We start from the raw sequence: 23,117 nt of genomic DNA, 5'->3' as shown, positions 1-23,117 counted from the left end.
TTTCAGTGAAATCACAATAAATTCTCTAGCGATTCCGGATACATTTTGTTCACCGGAGCCCAATTCTGGTTACCAGTGTTCCAAGGGCATGAAGTGTATGAAACTCAACTTGTCTAAATACATTATGGGGTTCAATGGTTTTGAAGAGTTTGGTAAGTCTTGGTAAGATTTATTTATTATTAGAGCCTCTTAATATTTTGGAGGTGGAAAATCAGGTATTTTCAAAGTATTTATATAAATTTATTGTTTTTAGCTACCAGTTTATTCACGGTTTACCAAGCGTCATCCCAAGAAGGCTGGGTTTTTATAATGTATCGCGCAATTGACTCGTTACCAACATGGAGATCAGCTTTATACTTCAGGTATACAACATAAATACGTTTCAGTGTTTCACGTTTATCGTCTTTCCAAATAAACGTTGAGCATTTTTTCTCTTTTGAATTATATTTAGTAATATTTTGCTACATCTAAGGAACATTAAGTAGGCCAATAGTAGTAATAGTAGGTAGTATACCAATATTTTCTATATAATAACTTACTATAGACAATATAAAGTTTAGTTAAAATAAATTACAATAAACAGTAGAGCAAAAAGGCTACGAACAGAATGACACGCTTAGTCACGTGACGATGTCAATACAAATCCGATAGATCCGTTTGATGTGTAGATTAAAATCCAACATCAAGGCAATTTTATGAATTCATTACTCGTCTCTCGTTGACCACGATAAAAAACGCGCGAAAAGTCGAGTTATGAAAATAACGTAATAAATTATTCGTTTGAATAACGTTTTGTTCGTGCGTTCGATTCCAGCCTGTGCCAATGAATTATTCTTTCTATGTACGCAATTAAATCTACGTTTCTAAGCACGAAATACTGATCACCTTATTGTCAGTAAAAAAATTATCGAAACGGATGCAATGCAACTTAGGGCATGAGCCATATAGGGCTGTTGTGCCACTGGATCATTGATTATTTTAATGAAAATCTAATTGTTTTTTATTCTATATACGTATATTAAAATGTACGCAACAACCTAAGAACTTAAAAATTGTTTGAGCGTTAATAAAAAATTTGCAAAAATATTTAGACAAAATTTTAACTATTGCGTAATGTAGTATTGTCTTTTATTGACATAACCTTTACACATTCAACACTTTTTTACCGGATTAATTAAAAAAATATTATTATAAATTTACAATTACATAACATAATTTTAAATTTAACCGACGTTTAGCGTGCTTTACAGCATGCGTGGTCACGGTGACTGAAGACAAAAGGTGTTGGATGTCAAAAAAGTATTGCGTAATGGTTTTGTATATTTTTTCAGTACTATGATATTCTTTCTGGCTTGGCTGGTGAAGAATGTATTTATTGCTGTAATTACGGAGACATTCAATGAAATAAGAGTGCAGTTCCAGCAGATGTGGGGTGTGAGGAATCCCATTACAAAGAGTAGTACAACTCAGTTTTTCACTGGAGACGATAGCGGATGGAAACTAGTTACGATTGATGAGAACAAACATTCCGGTGAGATTTTTTAGTTCAGGCACATAAAAAAAAATATACTGGATAAATTTTATTGAAATACTAGATTTTAGCGTAGTGTGAGAAAATACACTCAAAAGCCGGCAATACAACCGTGAGGCCCTCGGTGTTATAAGGGTACATCGGGGGGAAGATAACACTTTATTTAAATTAGCCTGCTCGTTTTCCCAATCACTTGATTGTTTTGACAGATAAGGGAGTTCGCGCTCAGAAAAACTAAGAAAGTTTATTCATTGCTCTGTGCGTTTCTAAATCACTTCTTTTTAATATAATGTAACTGTAACAAGTGTAACATTAAAGCTCTTTATACAGAGATTTAAAGCTTTTACATAAAACTTCTCATTCGTGATTGTCACGTTAAGTAATTTATGAAATTAATTCGCATTTAGATTTGTAAATCATTTGTTTTAATGTAGAACTTGTGAGCAAAAAATTGTACGTAATTAACAAGAGATGGAAATTTGGCTAAAAGATAATTATAATGCAATAAAATATACAAATGCGGATACAAATTCAAGATCTTCACTTAAACTTTTTAGGAAGTGCACCTGAAATCCTACACAAAATGCTGAGGTCAGCCTATTTTCGACTGTTAGTTATGGGTGTGGTTTTGGCAAACGGTATTATCACGGCCACAATGGACTTCAAACACGACGACAATCCTCGCGAATTCTTTTACGAGAAATACTATTATATAGAAGTAAGTGTTATCATTTATTAAGTTTTCGAACTGATAACAAGAAAAAATTTCAATCTGTTTATAACTGTTCTTACTGCGTTAGTCGAAACACTTTAAAGAGTTTCAATGTTATTTTTATTAATTTTTTAGTTATTATTATTATTATTATTTTTTGTTTTGTTGTATTTAATATTAATTTTGTGGTTGTTTGTTTAATTTTTTCCTTTGATATGTTCTAATGTAATTGATGTGTATGTGTGTTAAATTTATGATAGGGGTAAACTACCAGTCATTGGACAATTAACGAGCATTTCAAGGTTTTAAATAGTTTATGAACACATTTACTAAAATCCCTGCTAATATTTTTGTTATTTTATTAGTTTAATAAGTAACTTTGTTTAATACATTCTTAAAAACAGCATTTAAGATCAAACACGCGAAAAAAATCCTGTTAAAAAAAAGCTATAAAATATATAGTCATTGGACAGAATTTTTAATGTTGGACAGCTTTAACTAGTTAATGGACAGCACTGTAATAAACTTTTTAAATACCAAAATAGTCAATGATATCTGCCTTTAAAGGAAATAAATAAAGTATAAACTGTTCGTAATTACATTTATTACAAAATAATCCTTTCTTCATAACTTCCTTTATCCAAACCTCTAAAGTACGCTCCTCTTCTTCAGTCAGAACGGGAGGTGGACCAAATGATGTTCTATGGGTTGGGTTTTTGAGTTTGAAATGTAAGGACTTGGGAATATTGTATTTTCGCGCTATTTCTCGAATTTTACCAGTTTCTCTTATTTCATTAAGTGCTAGATTTAAAGTAGTAGGATTAGTAAAAGTTAAAGTAGTCTTTCTTTTTCCCCTTAGGCATTCTTTTATCTTCTGAACACCGCTATCCAAGATTACCTGCAGCCATCTAGTTATTGGACACATTAATATGAGTCGTGGGACACTCTGTCCAAAGACTAGTAGAAAATGTCTATAAGCAATAATATAAAAAATAGTTGCTTTTGCTTAAAAATAAAGGTAGGAGAGTCTATAATAGCTTAAATTTATTTCAATTTCAATAACACAGTTATTGAACACCTGTCCATTAATTAGATTTTAACATTAAAAAATTTGAATCGTTGGACAGTCCATTATAACCTAAAAATTATGTTTTAAGGTCACCAATTCCTATAAATTCTATGGTAAATACGATAATGCTTTACTGTGTAAACGGCTAAGCATATGGGATTAACGAAAAGAAAATTAACTGCTATAAACTTTGTTGATAAACTTACCGAATTCTTTATTTTTCTCTAGAAATACCGCCGACCGTTAGGACGCCAACAAAAGTAAACAAAAATTAACTACTACTGCTATTAAAAATGTTTTGAACTATTGAGTATTGTCAAAAAGCAGAGTTTAGAAAGAAATTAATTCCAATGTTGGTATTTTTAGAGCAACCTTAATTTTTAAGATTTTATTGTGTTCTGTCCAATGTCTGGTAGCGTCCAATGACTGGAAGTTTACCCTATCATATTTTCTTGTATTTTTTAGGCATACACATTGTTTTAGAATGTATAAATAAATAAATGTGACAATAAGACAGATAAATTGTATTGTAGGGTGTAATTAATTCTGGCAAAAATCTGTTAAATAAGCGTATTGACTGGCGCAAAAAGCTAAGCTAGCTAAGTAGCTGAACCCGCTAACTTCGTTTCGCCTTAATATGATTCTTTTACTTAGCCCATCATGTATAGAATAAAACCAGATTTTTAGGGTTTTCCATAAAAACCTTCTTCAGATTTCAAGTAATAAATTACTGAAATTGGTATATTTTCAATATATTTTGCGATTCCTTTTTATTTATACCAGTAACTAAACGAAAACTAAATGTTTTAATTATGGTTTTGATGAATTGTTAAACTTTTTACATAACGTACTTATTACTGATGGTATTTGAAATTGAATTGAATATGTATTTACAGATTGCATTCACAATATTTTTGGACTTGGAAGCACTTATGAAAATATGGTGCCTCGGATGGAAGGGGTACTTCAAACATTCAGTACACAAGTTTGAGCTGTTGTTGGCTATCGGAACAACTATTCATATAATACCGCAATTGTATATGTCTGGATTTACATATTTTCAAGTAAGATTATAATATACTGGTTATATTTCCTAGTCAGGTATTTGTATTAACTTGTGTTATGTTTTTGCATAACACTTGCACGTATGGTGAAGGAAGAAATCGTAAGGAACCCGGTATTAGACCCAAAACGTCGATAGCAGTTGTCCGACTGAAACTGCTTTTAAGACCGCATACATCGTTTGTCTTACTTTTACCTGTTTTGTTATTTGTGATGTATATAAAGTGGTTATTTCTTTTGATTCCGAGTATATTAAAATATATATATATATATATATATATATATATATATATATATATATATATATATATTTTAGCCTAGTTCGATAGAAAATCTTGATCGGGTACTGCATTTCCCCATTTCTGTCATTGTTTGAAGATATGAAGTGATTTGGGGTTAATACGGGAAACGGCTTTGAGTATATTTGTATAAGAAAAAAAGTAATTAATATTATTTGCTTTTTTTGAATTTGTTTTTTTCTTTAAATAAACGCGGAAATGTGCGGTAAATTTCGGCGTTTATTGGCCCATTGTTCTTGACTTCATTCATAGATCATTCATGTAACTTATAAAAATATGATCATTGATATTTGCTTAATATCATTTTCAGGTTCTACGAATCGTAAGGTTGATAAAAGCGTCGCCACTGTTAGAAGGATTCGTGTACAAAATATTCGGTCCGGGTAAAAAACTGGGGAGTCTAATTATCTTTACCATGTGCTTACTAATTATCAGTTCGTCGATATCAATGCAGCTCTTTTGCTTTCTCTGCGAGTTTACCAAGTTTGAGACGTTTCCTGAGGTAAGTAGTAAAATGGTTATTTAACTAGCTATCAAATATTTTGTCCTTATCGCTCACGTGTCTTGGCCGAGTTTGTTATTTCATTAAAGTCCTGCAATACAATTATTTTAATTAAATTCCCGATTAAAATCAGAAAATATTCTAATAAAAAATGCTTCTTAATGATAAGCCAAACTCGCGTCTTTTTCCACAGACTAACAAACTCTCAATCTTACAATTAAATAAAACGTCAGTTTTGACACGTGACAGATAATTAACAATCTAAAATAAATAAAATTATTTATTTACACTTATAATTCGCAGGCATTCATGTCCATGTTCCAAATATTGACTCAAGAAGCTTGGGTCGAAGTTATGGATGAGACAATGGTTCGAACAAGTCAGACGTTAACACCACTCGTTGCGATTTACTTCATACTATACCACTTATTTGTCACATTGGTAAGCTTATTTTTATATTTTAAATATTATTGCCATATATCAAAACTGCAAAATACAGAGATCAACACACTAAAGATAAAACCAAAAATAACAAAAAAATATATAAGAGTAAACTGTGATTCTAGTGCCACCAATCATTATATTCAAAATACAATAATTAATTAAGTAACGTGTTTCACATTACACAAATAAAACTTTAAAATACAAGGTTAAATAAATAAATTGTTTTAAATGATAAATATTTCGCACTTCTATTTTATTGGTAAAACTAATTGTTAGTTACATTTCTACACTAGCAGATATATAGAAATATAATAAATATTAATTTTTTCTTGCAAACATGTTTTTGCAATAAATACCTTTTACACTATACTATTATTACATTTTATATAGCTACATAGATTAGTAAAAAGTTTTCTATGATACCAAAAACAATTAATTAGACATTCTTCGCAAAGTTTGATGAAATGTTTGAAAGAATAATGTATATGAATGCGATAATGTAGACTTGGTTTGGCCGCGATTCGGCTTAGACCGAACTTTGACCGTGTTAATAATGTCTCTGTATCTCAGCCTAGGTGTGCTGTGCGAGCTATAAAGAATTTTAGAACCAATCATTTCAGATTAGTATATTATTACAGATGATTCGCACTGTACGTTTAATTGGTCATCTATCCATTTTCAGATACAATGGGTAGCAGTACACATTTTAATATCATATATATTTTCTCTACACTTCAAAATATATAATATACTAGCAGACCAGCCACCATGCTTTTTTGGTGGTTATGCCATTAAATTGTAGCCTTTGTGAAACTTTCAACACAGCGCTATCTGTTAGAATTGTGACTTTCAAATAAAAACAAATATGTTGCAATAAAATAATATTGCGGGTGTAAATTGAGATGTAAGCTATCCTATCTTTTAAGTTGGATCAAACTACACACAGTGTGCAAATTTGATTGATATCGGTTCGGTAGTTTAGGAGTCCATAGCGGACAAATAACGTGACACGTAATTTATATATACAGTAAAATCTCTTTATTCGCGGGGTATACGTTCCATAAATATGCCGCGAATACAGAAACCGTGAATACAGAATGGTAATTTATATGGGTTTATAGGGGATACGTTCCTAGGTGCCAAAATAAAAAACACAAATATATAAGAAAATCAATTTTATTGATGTTATTAAACATTATGTAATCATTATCCTCATGCTTAGAGTAAATGTCACATTTTTAGTGCTAGTTGAAGCCTCTTCTTCAATGGGCTGTGAATTTAACATTCCCTCCAAGTCGGTTTCAGTCAAATCTTCATCTTGCGATTCAAGCAATTCCTGAATGTCACTTGATTCTGTCTGTTCGAACCCATCTCGTCTTATTCCATTTGCAATTTCGGCTATGTTTGCAGTCAAAGTTTGAACTTGCACGAATTCTTCGTCAGTTTCCGCAGTCAGAGCAGGCCATAGTTTTTTCCAGCATGACTTCAATGTGTGTGGTTTCAGTTCGTCCAATGATTCTTTTATGTTTACGATGCATTTTGCTATGTCAAATTTCTTCCAGCAACTTTCATATCAGGATTACACTCCATATTATCTATATGATATTGCGTTAAACACCTATTGGAATTTTGTATGAAATTTTAGATCCGCGAATAAAGAAATTTTTTGCCGCGAATAAAGAAATCGGGTTGCATTTTTTTAATCCGCGAATAGTGAAAACGCGAATAAAGGAAGCGCGAATAGGGAGCTTTTACTGTATTAAAATTTTATTCTCAATAAACATTTTCATTATTTCAGATTGTGCTGTCACTTTTCGTAGCCGTGATTCTTGATAACTTAGAATTAGATGAAGATATCAAAAAGTTGAAGCAGCTGCGCTATAGACAGCAGAGTGCAGAGATTAAAGAAACCTTGCCTTTTCGTCTTAGAATCTTCGAGAAATTTCCGGATAGTCCACAAATGACCAAATTGCATAAAGTACCCGGAGATTTTAATTTGCCAAAGGTAAGAGAACACTGTGCTTATTCTGTGACTTTTTAAAATAGGAAGAACAGACAATTTTTTCATTAACTTAGAGGTAGGTATAGAAATTCACAGATTTTCTTATATTAACATAAAAAAGGTTATATATGTCATGATTTACAACAAAGATATCTTAACAAATTAAATTTGTATCTCTTTAATTCAAGGGAATCGAATCTTTCAGGTTCGAGAATCCTTCATGCGTCAATTCGTATGTGAGGTTGAGGGTGAGGAAGAAGGTGGTATGGTGGGGGGTCCTATCGGTGGACGTACGATAGCAGGGGATCTATCCAGACGCGCTTTTGAATATATCGGTGTCGATAAGATCGCCTTTCCATATCGAAAGCGATGTCTGGTAAAAACACTAGTTGTGGCACCACCGGCGCAACGCCCAAGCTCTGCGCTTAGGAGACATGTTGTGGCTTCGATTATTAAGTAAATTTATAATTCTACATTTAAAATTATTATTTTTTTATGTTGATTTTAAGTTTTCTTTTAAATTGACAGGTATACATGACAGCCGTGCTCTTTTGTTGCAAGGTAGAGTTTTTTTTATATTTATTTCTTTTTTCTCTATACTTTATGTAGCTTTGCTTTTGGCTTTTGTTTCCATAGGTCTGTTAATTTATAATTTAAAAAAATATACTTCATACCCTTGCTTTTATTCAAGTTTTTGTGAACAAAAAAGAACATGTTGGCTGCCCTCTGCCCTAAGTTTTCACTAAGTTACGTAAACTTTTTAAAAACCAAAATATCTTTATATAAAATGATTCTCAGAAAAATAGTTTCCATGTGATATTTTTTATCTTCTTGATCAGTTATAAGAGGGACACTCTTTTGATTGATATAATGTTTCAGTGACTCGAACAACCATAGGCGTCTAGTTCTAGGTGACTCAGCGTTATTGGCAACGGGTGGCAAATCTGGGCTGAAGTCACAAGGGACTGTATCGAGTGCAAAACAACTGCGGGTAGACCAAAAAAAGTAAACATTTCTTATTTTCTTAAGTCGTGTAACCCGTCTGGGGTAGACCCATTTTTATTAGGCTAATATTTTATCATATTTCTGTGCCTATAAAGCTGAAATATTTTGTATCTCTCTAGGACTGTATAAGGGAGCGTTCAAGTATTACGTCACGCAATTTTTGGAGATTATTGACCCCCCCCCCCCCCCATTGTAACGCGCCGTAACCACCTAGTGACTCTTTATACCTTAAAGTTACCATTATGTGGTGTTTTAGTACTGGAAAGTCGAAAATAATATTAACAACTAGCAAACTCGGCGAACTCCGTTTCGCCTCCAGATGGTTTCGTTTTATGTAACATTTCGTTTGGTGATCCCGCTTTTCTGTTGAATTTTTTCCTGAATTTTCTTTGCTATAAACCTCACGGAGCCCGAGACCTTTCCAACGAATGCAAAACCGTGGAAATCGGTTCGTGCGTTCTGGAGTTATAGCGTCAGGAAGGAAAACCCGACTTATTTTTATATAGTAGATAACGCGTAATTCAATTCCCCGCCCCGTATCGTTCCGTTTTGCAAAAGGACCCCCCCTCCCCAAATTCGTTACGTAATACTTGAACGCTCCCTTACACGTTCCGTTTAGTACCAAAATATCCACTGACCGCTGTTAAAATTTTTTGGCTATTGGATTTTACGTTTCACTATTTTCGATTTCCTGGAGCCGATAAGTTTTTTCCGCTAAATCGAATAAACTTGAATCAGATTCGGTTCAAGATCAATCCGGCGTTCGGTCCGCAGCGGTTCCATCAAACTGAAGCAGACCTACGAGCATCTTTTGGAGAATGGGGACATTGGAGCTGCGTCACGAGTTGTACCCTCTTCCAGAGCTCGGCCGCCGTATTTGGATATACGGTTGTTGCAGGCTAAGAGGCAGCAGGCGGAAATGAGAAGGTATGTCCTATTTGTAAGCATGCAGACACATTATTCATACAAGATATATTCAACATATATTGATAAAGGTTATAATAGGAAAAGTTTCATTAAATAGATAAGAATTTTTATTTAATTTTTATAAATGTAAGAGCAGACAATACAAGTAAAATAAACAGATATACATGTATATATTAATAATTGATACCAACACAAAAACAATTGAACACAAGGAACAAACAATTACTACTAATTACAATGGTGATTTTAAAAATACTTTTGAAATTTCCATCACTCAAAGTATTCATTCTTCGTTCTTTATAATGCGAAAATTTGATACACAAATAATAATATATAGAAACAGGTTCAAGTTTCAAGGCGTTAGTCAATATTCTATTACAAAGAATGAAATTATTATTTGTTCTCTTTTTATAATTTATCAACGATCGTATAATCATAATTGAAAATAACGAACTTTCTCGACTATTCCTTTTTTAATGTTAATCGTGTTACAACTAAAAATACAAATAATTAGACCGGCTCCTTGAAACATTCTGGCAATTAACTACTATCTGCTGCTACTATTTATTTTTATTTCAGAAATCAACGCGAAGAAGATCTAAGAGAGAACCATCCATTATTCGACACGCCTCTATTGATCGTACCCAGAGAGTCACGGTTTCGTAAAATTTGTCGTGCGATTGTCGACGCCAGATATGACGCTCGTTTAAGAGATCCAGTCACAGGAAATGAACGAAAAGTTCACTATAAGAGTTTTCAGTAAGTAATGCCTTTAGCCGCCGGTAGTGCAACGGCCCATGCGGTATGGGTTCTAGTGTTAGGCAAAGTTCACATGTAACGCGCGTTAACGCAGGTCAACGCGCGATCAAATTTATTAAGGGTTCAGATGACAAGCGATAACGCGCGTTGCGTATTGTGAGAGCTCGTCAGTCTTTCGATAGAGCTTGAAAAAGGGACGTGGAAGAAGCTATTATTTTGTGGTTATATTACAAAGTCTTCCTGAGAGTCGGTATCATTACAGAAAATTAAAACCAATTCTTCCCAAGCGCGTCGTTTTTTATATTATTTATATAGGATTCTGTAGCTATATCCCAAATCGCTGGCCTTTTCCGGACTTCATCAATTAGTAAATCGATTTCAATATCTTGCGATTCACTCATTTTGAACTGATTAGGACAGCAAGTCACAAAAAATTGCACAATCGCGATGAAAGCGCGCGCTCAACTGAACAGTCTACGGACGTTACATACATTTTAAAGCGCGCGTCAACGCGCGATCACCTGCATCTAGAGACTTTTTCTCTGAGAACAGTTGTATGAAAATACCACAATGTCTAGTCGCGCGATTTGAAAACGCGCGTCAAATTTTTGCCATCTGAACGTAGCCTAAGTGATAGTGCTGTGATTGAAAATGTTATCATAATATTAGAGACTCTAAAGCATTTCAGACATAAGAGAGAACCTCATTTTCAACTTGCATTTTGGCCTGGGGTGTGTACGAAGGGGTGTGTGCCAAGACTGTACATTTTGCTCACTCGGTTTTTTTTTAGTTTTATAAGTGCGGCGATTTCTTAAATCGTCGGAGTTACGTCCCGTGTCGCCAGACGCAGGCACTCTCTAAAACATTTATTTAGAATTCTTTTCATAGTAATTGGAATTTACTCTTTTATAATTATTATAAGAATAACCAAGTATGCACGTTATAAAACAAAAAAAAAAGTTTTATATAGTTTTTTATAATAATTTCAGTAACTTCTTGGGCCTAGTGACGTACCTTGACTGGGTGATGATAATGGTAACGACTCTATCATGTGTGTCCATGATGTTTGAGACCCCAACTTATAGGGTCATGGATAACTTGGTCCTACAGGTTCGTTAATATCACAATTCTGAAACATCAAATAAAAAACAACCCTTTCGTATTGGTATGTTATCTAAAGCTGGCGGCTTCAACACATTTACACTTTGTGCTTGTGTAGTGTCTGTGAATTAGCGCGAGGCGTGATGTCACACTGAATATGCATCATGAAAAGACTGTCCGTCTCTCTCGCGCTCGGTCAAGCTTATAAGTATAAAAGAGACAGTTATTGTTTTGCTTTTGCTACTGTTTATGTTGATCTTTACTGTACATGTTGATCTTTTTTCTCATTATTTTGTCTGTGATTGTTTACTTATTTGGTTGGAGATTAGAATACTTTGAAAAAAATGTCTTATGAAATATATTCTGTCTAAACATTAACAGGACAATCTCGTGAAATGGTGTACAATGTTTTTAATTATTTTAAGTATCTTAATAAAAACAGTTTTATGAAAAATTTCATTTTTAATTTGACATCAGATGCGACTGGTGTTTCTAAGAGGAGTATTGAAAGAATTGTTAGTGAAGTAAAAGTGAAGTGTGTTGAGCTAGATGGAGCGTATGTCGTAAAATGAAAAATTATTTACACACTACTCTTTTACGTTCTTGGTCGGGCTGAGAACTTTTAGATCCACCCTCCGTATGCACATAATATTTATATGTATTTGACACATTTTTATTTATTTACAACTCCCAACCTTACTAAAACCAGAGTAAACTAAATATAGCTTGGCAAAAAAGTCATATTTTTAAACATACTGCATAGTGAAATTGCATAAGTGTGAGTACTGTGAACGCGTCAGCTTTCGATAACCGACCTATAGTTATTTGGTCTGAGTTTTATGTCTGCTAATGTTTCTTTTTTTAATTATTATGAAGCCCGTTTATTTCCAATGTATACAATATACATATCTTAATATATATATTTCTTGTGTGCGTGTGTATGTGACTGAACTCCTCCTAAACGACTGGAGCAATTTTGATGAAATTTTTTGTGTGTCTTCAAGGGGATCTGGGAATGGTTTAGATTCACAAATCAACCCGCCAGATGTTAAGGGTAGTCCACCCCTAAATTTTTATTTTTATTTTTTAGACAAAATTTTTAATTTCTATTTTTTTATGATACAGCATTAAAAAATACATACAACCCCTAACTTTCACCCCTCTACGATCAACCCCTATTTTTTTATTATAAATGATATACATGGCAAAACGACGTTTGCCGGGTCAGCTAGTATTATATATTTTTCTTATTGTTCATTATTGAAGATTCCTTCAGTATCAGTGACCGGGGCCACCTTCTCGGGTGAAGGTCTCCTTCAGCTATTTCCAGACCTCTCTTTTTGCTCCCTTTCTCCATTCGCATCTTGCTTTTATTACAAGGATATAAGGACCATAGGTATATTGTATTTTTCATCCTAACTTGTTTTGTTTTTTCAGATCGCGGAATATGGCTTCGTGATTTTTATGAGCTTTGAGTTGGCTTTGAAAATATTGGCAGATGGATTGTTTTTTACACCCAAAGCATATCTGAAAGATGCAGCTGCCGTATTGGATGTATTCATTTACATTGTACGTATGAATTTATAACGTACACGCACGTATACTCTACGTACACTTTCTATTAATATTCAACTAGTTTAGAGTTAGGAGCAGTTTATCGCTTCACCATGCTATTTGTTGCTAAATTTATAATATATAACATAAATTAATAACTTTTAATGGCTTATTATAACATAAAATGGGTGTGGTTGTCAGAATTTTTCACACTTGATAAATTTAAATAAATTCGTATGCTAATGATAGCCTACTTGGGCTCCAATAGTGATACTTACAGAGCATAGAGTTAATAATATTACTATATTTCAGGTGTCTTTAACATTCCTCTGTTGGATGCCGGTCCGCGTACGCGCAGGTTCAGTAGCCCAAATGCTGTTGATCCTTCGTTGTGTGCGTCCTCTACGAATATTTACACTTGTCCCACACATGCGCAAAGTTGTCTATGAACTGTGCCGGGGATTTAAGGAGATATTGCTGGTATGTATATCTATTTTTAAAAACTACCTAATTATTCTACTGTATTTACGCTGACTTTTTTTTCAGGTATCGACGCTGCTAATTTTGCTTATGTTTGTTTTTGCAAGCTATGGGGTTCAACTGTATGGTGGCAGGTAAATAATCTATGTACATGACATTTGACATGATATAATCTATGGTACATTTTATGTTTAAAAAAATACACTGCAGTCACTTAAACAACAGTATCTACATTTATAATCTGTTTCCAAAAACATATTACACTTAATATCTTTATATATATAATTCTTCTGTGAGTGTGTATGTCACTGAACTTCTCTCAAACGACTGGACCGATTTTGATGAAATTTTTTGTGTGTGTTGAAAGGATGGGAATGGTTTAGATTCACAAATCAGCCCGCCAGATGGCGCTGCAGTCGGTACTTTCATACTTTGCTTTACTAATTGCTTGAAATATCATGCAGGACAACGTCTGTCGGGTCCACTAGTTAATGTACATAATTATAATATTTGTTTTATATTGGCGCTCATAAGTGTACATAAATACCAAAATGATTAAATAAATTATGATTTGATTTGACTAACTAAAGTTAATTAAGAAAGAAACATTTATTAACACGCATACAAATTAACACAGAGCCAAACAAAGATAAGAGGGCTTGGGAAAGCCTTGTTACCACAGCATTGATTTTCAATGAGACCATTTAGTATTTCATAGGAACGTGTATATATTATGTATGTAGAATGTATATGTTTAAATATATATTTACATATATAAAAATATGTATATATTTAAGAGCAAAAGAAAAGTAATTTAATTATTTGATGTCGGGTCTTTGTATAGTTTTAAGACTATTCTTTCTTGTCTTTAGATTAGCCCGTTGCAACGACCCGACGATACAACGTCGCGAGGATTGCGTTGGTGTGTTCATGCGTCGTGTGTTCGTGACCAAAATGAAAATACGGCCTGGACCCAATGAGACATTCCCTTCTATGCTAGTGCCGCGAGTTTGGTAATTAGCAATTAACTTAATTGTCGGTCTTATAACATTTATTAGGAGACTACTTTTTATTCAAATTTTAGTTTTCGAGTAATTTGTGTAAGCATATCCTATCCTGCTCAACCGTGACTTTTGTAATTCTTGTATTTCTTATTATTTTGTATTGCATCGCAATTCATGAATGCGTGGGATTAGATTAGTTTATTTTATTAAAAAATTGGTGGTGATTCTATAATTGTTTATTTTATGAGATTTCCTTATAATTTTTATTTATTATGTTATTTGTTTTTCTATAACTGAAACGAAGTGTATATAAATAAATAAAAATATTATCCAATCCCAATAATATTGCAATACAGATATTACAATTATTGAAGGCGGTTAATCGGGTTAGCTTGTAATTTCTAATAGTATAAGATCCCGCTATACAACGACCTTCACCGAGATGCTTATTTAATGAAACGTATTTTATATTTAATTTAATATGTCAATAAATACAATCCATATGGGTTGTCTAGCAAATTTCAGTCCAGAGTATGTTTAATTAATAATTTAAAAAAAATATTTTTTTAAACATTTCACCGGTATGATTATTAGATAAATTCTATACCAATCGAAAGTATGAAGCCCATAGAATATGCAAACTTTATGCTGCCCATTCTTTTCCGGTCACAACTATCGGGTTGCCAGGTATAAACAGGTAAATCTGTACTAGCATTTTGCAACGGTCTGTTTATTGAATGAAATTTAAATGAAATTAAAGATTATTTTATTCTGAACACGGTGGTATAGGGTTGGCTGCGAAAAATCAGTCCAGAATTGCGGTTGTCGAATTTTCAAAAGTAAAATATTGCTCCGAGTGAATGTTTGCGACTGAGATGTCCCAACCGACCATCCCTTGCGATAGAAGAGGACACAGCATAGCAGCTGTTTAAAGTCCGCCCACTTAAAGAAAGAGAATGCGCATGCTACTTGGGCTTGGAAAAGAAAAGGATAGCGATGGACTCGTATATTATACTATGCATCATTTTGGAGTAGTTTATTATTTAAATAGAGAAATAGTTATTTAATTTTGTGCAACAAACAACTAAACTCGCAAGAACAATTTTGGAAAATGTCGCCAACCGTAAAAGAATATAATCAGAGTTTTTTTGTTTGTTTTCACCCATTCTGGGTAGGCAAAGGGAACTATGCCCATACAGCCAAATCTTCAGTAGAATTTTTTTATTGATATGAAATGAAAATGAAATTTAAACAGATGAAATGAAATGATACCCAACCTAACTCATTGCATAAAATCATTACATCTGATATTGAAACAAATTAGTAGCTTCTTTAAAGAAATATATGCATGAATCATACACACTTCTATGATTTTTTTAGTAAAAACTTCGTGGTTGGTTTTTTCTTTTTAATATACATTATTTTGACAGTTGGGAAAGAGAACGCACGAGTTCGGAAATGGTAAAGAAAAAGCCCGAGTGTGTAATAGCCCACATCCCGAACGCTATACGTCCCTGCAATACGCCACTTTTTGAGCAACTGTATTAAAAAAGTCTCTTTTGTGTGGATCGGATGATTAAATAATTGATTTTAATGATGAAACTTTTAAAAACTGTGTATTAAAGTTAGCTTTTCGTAAAAAAAACACTTTAAATACAATTTTGTTGAGCTACCCAGTGCGTCTCTTCAATTTGTAGGTTGTTTGTTTTGAATTTTTTCCAATAGTTTCAATTGAAGCAATAGATTTATAAGTTGCATGTAGTACATTTTTTAATTTTTTTCAATCAATATTTTTAATCAGGGTAGTAATATTAGGTCCTTACATATGAAATTGGCGTTTTGTATGGGAGGAACAAAAAGTCGAATATTTTTAAATATAATATATTTAATTAATCAAAGTATGAACCATTGTTTTCTATGCCCTTTTGCCATCTTATAGGTAGTTCATTGATCCCTTTACTAAAAAAACCAGTCGGACGGGAATCAATAAAATCTGTGAAGGCGATTTGGACTGCCCCATCAGAGTTAAATTTTTTCCCTTGCAAGAAGTTGTCCAAATTTCGAAAAAAAATGGTAATCTGTTGGAGCAATTTCCGGGGAGTACGGAGGATGTCTTAGACATTCCAATTGAAGCTCTTCTAATTTGGTAGCCGTCTGTTGTGCAGTGTGTGGTCTAGCGTTGTCGTGAAGTAGCAGTGGCGTGGAGCGATTGACCAGCCTAGGTTATTTAGCCGCTAGCTTTTCCATCATGGTTTGCAATTGCTGACAATAGACATCAGCCGTAATAGTCTGGCCAGATTTCAGAAAACTGCAATGAACAATACCGGCACTAGTCCACCAAACGCTTACAAGTAACTTTTTTGGGGTTAATTTTCGTTTGGGGCAGGATTTGGCTGGCTGGCCAGGATCCAACCATTGTGCTGAGCGCTTCCGATTATCGTAAAGAATCCATTTTTCATCACAGGTAATGATTCGGTTTAAAATACCTTCATTATTGTGCCGGTTCAGTAATGTAACGCAGCAGTCGACGCGCTTTTGCTTTTGCTTATCTTTCAAGGTTTTTAATCTTCCCAATTTGCTTCAAGTGAATTCAAACAGTTTTATCACTAACACCGCAGCCTGCAGCTAACTCGGACTTGGTTTGCGATGGATCCGCTTCCACAATAGCCTTCAATACTTCATTATCAACTTGAGTCTCAGGCCGTCCACGGGGCTTGTTCTGCAGGTCGAAATTTCCAGAACGAAAATGTTGGAACCAAAAACGAACTGTGTTTTCTTTTGCAACATGACCGCCATACACATCATTCACCCTTCGAGTCGTTTCCGCAGCACTAGTGCCACGGCGGAACTCGTACTCGTAAATAATGCAATACTTTAAGTTTTCCATTTTGTAAAATGAGTGACGCAAACTGAAAAAAACAGAAGAAAAAAACAAATGAATGACGGTCATCGAAGCACAAATACATGAGTAAATAGCTGTACAAATTTTGATTTGGAATTCTTAACCAAAGAGGAGATATTTGAGGTCAAAGTAGACAAAACGTAAAACGCCAATTTCATATGTAAGGACTACACTATAACCGTCTTTTTTACTAAAGATGTATATATAATTTAGTGTCACATAAAAAATATACACATAAATAATTTATTGATTAAAAAAAAATTAAATAACTATTTCTCTATTTAAATAATAAACTACTCCAAAATGATGCATAGTATAATATACGAGTCCATCGCTATCCTTTTCTTTTCCAAGCCCAAGTAGCATGCGCATTCTCTTTCTTTAAGTGGGCGGACTTTAAACAGCTGCTATGCTGTGTCCTCTTCTATCGCAAGGGATGGTCGGTTGGGACATCTCAGTCGCAAACATTCACTCGGAGCAATATTTTACTTTTGAAAATTCGACAACCGCAATTCTGGACTGATTTTTCGCAGCCAACCCTATACCACCGTGTTCAGAATAAAATAATCTTTAATTTCATTTAAATTTCATTCAATAAACAGACCGTTGCAAAATGCTAGTACAGATTTACCTGTTTATACCTGGCAACCCGATAGTTGTGACCGGAAAAGAATGGGCAGCATAAAGTTTGCATATTCTATGGGCTTCATACTTTCGATTGGTATAGAATTTATCTAATAATCATACCGGTGAAATGTTTAAAAAAATATTTTTTTTAAATTATTAATTAAACATACTCTGGACTGAAATTTGCTAGACAACCCATATGGATTATATTTATTGACATATTAAATTAAATATAAAATACGTTTCATTAAATAAGCATCTCGGTGAAGGTCGTTGTATAGCGGGATCTTAGACCATAAAGAAGTATTTTCTTTTGTACAATATTTTATAATTATTTTTAGCATCAAGCAGCTTAGACGTTCATGAATGTGTTTACAAGAGTATGAACGCGCAATGGACTGGGAAAAATAGCATTGCAACCATTTCAAAGATTTACAAAATACCATAACATTTAAGCTTTTTAGAGGCATTATAGTAATGCCTCCATTAGTCGTTATTTATAACTTACTTACTTAACTTATATAAAAGTTGTACGTTGTGTGTTTAAAATGATAGATTATGTTAATCAAACAAGGAACAAATCATTATTCCAATAATTTAGTATTTTTTAATATTACGTATTTTAGTCATATTACCTTTATTAAAAAATGTATTTCTTCATGACTTGACTCTTCAATGGCTTTATATTTCTGATCTGTTGGGCAACCTGGATGTAACTTTGATCTGACAAAATTACACAAACGCCACTAAATTTAATCATTACATTATTCGGGAGAGACCACGATATGATCTAAGTTAAATTCATTTTATTCAATTAACTATGCAAAAGTTAAATATTTAGTCCTTTTTAGACACTTCAAATACACTATTATGAATACTAAAATATTATTTCAGGGCGAATCCGAAACGGTTTAATTTTGACAATATCAGAGATGCATTGCTGACTTTATTCGAAGTTCTATCCTTCAAAGGATGGTTGGATGTACGTGATGTGTTAATTAAAGCGTTGGGACCAGTAAGTATTTAAATAATTACACTGTAGTGAATAATACTTATGATTTTTTACTCTACATGACGATAGAGTAAAGAAAACCTCAGCATCTGAAGTGATTCAAAAGTCTTTAAAAACATAAATAAATCAATAGTGCTACAACCTCTTTCGCGTTCAAGTATTACGTAACGAATTTGGGGGGGGGGGGATTTCTTACGGATCGTTACGGCGCGTTACATGGGGGGGTCAATAATCTCCAAAAATTGCGTGACGAAATACTTGAACGCTCCCTTAGATCTGGGCCTCAGATTTCCGAATCTGTTGCATGATAATTTTTCAATCTAATAGGCAAGTAGGTGATCAGCCTCCAGCGCCTGACACACGCCGTCGACTTTTTGGGTCTAAGACATGTCGGTATCCTCACGATGTTTTCCTTCACCGTTCGAGCAAATGTTAAATGTGCACATAGAAAGAAAATCCATTGGCCCACTAGGCCAACACTGCTCTTTAAAGCTAAGAAAATGTAAAGAATGGGAAAGTTCCATTTAAGATCCTTATATAATATGATCAGAGAACGATAAAAGTGATGCTAGATATTTCAGTAAAATAAGTTAAATCACTGTTTGTATTTATAACTCAGGTCGTAAAGTTTGGTAAAAATATTTTCAGGTTCACGCAATATACATTCACGTATATATTTTCCTTGGCTGTATGATTGGTCTAACATTATTTGTGGGTGTGGTCATCGCTAATTATTCTGAAAATAAAGGGACAGCCTTGCTGACCGTCGACCAGAGGAGATGGTAAGTCCTATATGACTTAAATGTAGCTCTGTGCTTATATTTACACTCTGCAACTTCTACCGCATTTGCCATGAAGAGTGTTCAGAGGAGTTGTTCGGATTAATACCTGCAGCTGAGTTTCGTCATCGGACGTCGAGGCAGAATACGAAATTCCACCCGTATCACCGTGCCGCGCAGCACCACTTTGTGGAATCAGCTGTCCACTGAAGTATTTCCGAACCAATTCGACTTAGGGTCCTTCAAGAGAAGAGCGTACACATTCTTAAAAGGCCGGCAACGCACTAGCAAGGCCTCTGGCATTGAGAGTGTCCATGGGCGGCGGTATCACTTAACATCAGGTGAGCCTCCTGCCCATTTGCCCCCTATTCTATAAAAATAAAATATTTTATACGATTAGTGAAATGTCCTTTACACTATAATAGGTCTTTTTTCTGGAATGATAATTTATAGAGTAAATATAATAAATAATAGGGAAATACAGAGTATTTAGATATTCTTAAAAGTTTGGTCCCTGTGGCAGTGTACCTTTATTGCTGGCAGACTTTTCCTCGCTTATTGCGATGCTTAGGAATGCACCAGCTCTGGGCCCAAGTCTACTCCAAAAGGAAAAGAGAGTACTATTTACAAATGAATTAAATTTATTTATTACTAACTGCTTACACTTGAGTTTTTGTGAAGACGTACACAAATACCAGAAAAAGCATTAATTCTATGTAGCTTTGTAATTCGTACAAATTTAAAAAAAAATTATCTAGAGATTTCCTCTCTATGAGTTTATTTCACTCGTTCTGTTTTAGTTTAAATAGAATATAAATAGTTAGCAGTAATCATTAAAAAATTCCCTTTATCTTCTGAAATTTAATTAAATTGCCATAGATTTGAGTGATTGTCTGTATTCACAGGTGTGACCTAAAGAAGAGATTGAAAATTGCTCAACCCCTGCATTTGCCGCCTCGACCGGACGGTAGAAAAGTGCGAGCTTTCGCGTATGACGTCACACAAAATCTTACCTTCAAACGAGTTATTGCTATCGTCGTGCTTATTAATAGCGGCCTCTTAGCTGTTACCGTAAGTTATGTTTTTATAAGTAATCTCATTGATTATTTACGATATAAACAACCAATAACTGCACATAATGTTTTCTTTTTCTTTCCTTTTTTTGTTATTATAGATTTTAATAAAGTTTTTATATACAGTGTAAACTCTTTATACCGTCATTCTCTATAACGAGGAACTCTTTATCACGTAAAAATTAGTTAAATTTGTTTGGTTTAACACAATACCCAAACATTAAGTATTCCCTCCATATAACGAAACCTTTCTATAGCGAATAAAATGCTCGGTCCCTTGAAATTCGTTATAAAGAGTTTACACTGCAATTCGGCTGGTAATTATGATTTTATTTTATTAATTCATACATTTCTTGCACTTTATCCTCAATATTTCTTTATCTATATATCTCTGTCTGTATAATTCATGAACCTGAAGTCAAAATAACTTTATTCATATAACAAACTATTACACTTATGAACGTCTGAAAAGAAGTTAAATTAATTCTAAATTTACGTTTACTACCAGTTCACAAGTCAAGGGCGTAGACATACCCCGAACAGCCCGCTTCTGCAGCACAAATATGGATTGAACCTCTGCAGCAGCACCTTACAGTAAAATTCAGTACGACATAACGTTGTGAAAGTAGCTATACACAATTTTAGCCGTATCCTTATCAGTAAACTGTCGGATTTTCTTTACTGCATATGCTGCAGAGCCAGTGCTGCAGTGTCTATGTGTGGGCCCCACTGGAGTTTACTATCTATTGTTATGCCTAGAAAAACAGTTTTGTCAACAAAGTTTAGTTCACTGCCCTTAACTTTCAGGTTACCAAAATCTCGCTTTACGCTAGTAATTGTTAAATACATTTTGTAAAATTAATATTAGCTTTTTTACTTTTAATTAGGTACTTATATAATTCTCCTTTACCGTTATTTCTTTATTTTTACCTTTATTACCTGGAAGATATCGGCTTGTTAGCGATAATCGGATAATTAGTAATTAAATTAAACAAAAACAAATAAAAAATAATACTTAAAATGTTTATAAACCATGTATACAGGGTGGCCAAAAAGTCGTGGATCAAACGCAAATAGGGGATAGATGAGGTCATCAGCGGCAAAAAATTGTTCTACGGGAGGTCTCTAATAGACCACAAGCCCATGAACAAAAAATACCTGTGAAATGACCCAACCTGAATTACGCTTAGAAGGCTGTTACTATATCTGAAAATAGCTCTGAGAACTATGCCGTCATTTCTGAGCGGTACATGTGAGTACGTGAGTGAATGGACTTTCTCAGGTACAATGGGGGAATTTCGACTAATTATTATTAATGTACGGCTTTGTTATAAGTGTATAGATGATTAAAAATAAATGTCGAAAAACCTAGTGCCGTACAAAAGTGATGGTGCCGGAAGTCGGTGCAAATTTTTAATTCAACGACAGTTGCAGAAGCAATATAGGTCATTTATTACTGTACGGCACTTGTGTGATTCCTTTTGGACACATATACAGATACTTTACCCGTAAACGCCGTACATATTCCCAGCGGAGCGGTCGAAAGCCAAGGGTCGCAACATATGTCTGATTAGCATATAGGTGATGATGATATGAAACAACATAAAATTAAATGATCTTGAGAATACTTCACAAATAGATAACATTTTCCAGCATGCCGTACATTTTTTGTGGAACACATAGGTGTATGGGGTAAATTACTTTCCTCAGAAAAGAGTCATTTTCCGGTGACTTTTATCTGTACGGCAATAACACAGGTTATTAATACTTTAGACAATCTTCAATAAAAGATAAATGCCGTACACTTTCGATAGTCCGCTACCACTGCCTACCAATACAGGGCGTCCCAAAGTTATGGGAAATGAAGGGAAAGTACCTTAAATATCGTAGATAGGGTATTTTACTAAAAGAAGACTTTATGTTATTTTTAAAAGTTATTAATTCTGCATTCAAAGATTTTTAGAAAATTACTTGCCTCGTCTGGGCTTCGAACCGACTTAAATGTAAAAAAAAACACCCCTACTTTTATGATGCCAATCGAAAGAATGGCCAAAAACTAATAACTCTTCTTAAGTAACATAGTATTTTAAAAGAAAGTAACAGCGTGAATATATCTTTTTAATCAAATTAAAAACATTATCTATCGTATTCGGCCTAAAAAAATCCCCTACGAGTCTGTTACTTTAGAAAAGTTATTAGGTTTTGGCCATTCTTTCGATTGGCATCATAAAAGTAGGGGTGTTTTTTTTTAATTTAAGCCGGTTCGATTTCCA

General features: G+C 33.8%; 1 protein-coding gene across 2 annotated transcripts in view; it reads left to right on the top strand.

The window, feature by feature from the left end:
• LOC125056555 (sodium leak channel NALCN) overlaps window positions 1-23,117 on the top strand; it is a 34,729-nt gene that overhangs the window by 1,463 nt on the left and 10,149 nt on the right. Inside the window, exons 5-24 of one of the 2 annotated variants that reach the window (XM_047659710.1) lie at window positions 7-152; window positions 254-362; window positions 1,332-1,531; window positions 2,089-2,249; window positions 4,209-4,376; window positions 4,984-5,175; window positions 5,479-5,616; window positions 7,418-7,624; window positions 7,827-8,077; window positions 8,501-8,626; window positions 9,401-9,553; window positions 10,133-10,312; window positions 11,302-11,422; window positions 12,851-12,982; window positions 13,280-13,447; window positions 13,514-13,581; window positions 14,320-14,460; window positions 18,875-18,995; window positions 19,641-19,774; window positions 20,677-20,842. In XM_047659710.1, the coding sequence (XP_047515666.1) occupies window positions 7-152; window positions 254-362; window positions 1,332-1,531; window positions 2,089-2,249; window positions 4,209-4,376; window positions 4,984-5,175; window positions 5,479-5,616; window positions 7,418-7,624; window positions 7,827-8,077; window positions 8,501-8,626; window positions 9,401-9,553; window positions 10,133-10,312; window positions 11,302-11,422; window positions 12,851-12,982; window positions 13,280-13,447; window positions 13,514-13,581; window positions 14,320-14,460; window positions 18,875-18,995; window positions 19,641-19,774; window positions 20,677-20,842 (3,082 nt within the window). Of the gene's footprint in view, window positions 1-6; window positions 153-253; window positions 363-1,331; window positions 1,532-2,088; window positions 2,250-4,208; window positions 4,377-4,983; window positions 5,176-5,478; window positions 5,617-7,417; window positions 7,625-7,826; window positions 8,078-8,500; window positions 8,627-9,364; window positions 9,554-10,132; window positions 10,313-11,301; window positions 11,423-12,850; window positions 12,983-13,279; window positions 13,448-13,513; window positions 13,582-14,319; window positions 14,461-18,874; window positions 18,996-19,640; window positions 19,775-20,676; window positions 20,843-23,117 lie in introns of both variants that reach the window. The other variant, XM_047659709.1, reaches the window with a different exon arrangement.

The sequence above is a fragment of the Pieris napi genome, chromosome 15 (assembly GCF_905475465.1).
Source record: "Pieris napi chromosome 15, ilPieNapi1.2, whole genome shotgun sequence".
Classification (NCBI taxonomy): Eukaryota; Metazoa; Arthropoda; class Insecta; order Lepidoptera; family Pieridae; genus Pieris; species Pieris napi.
This window is presented reverse-complemented; position numbering and strand designations above follow the sequence as displayed.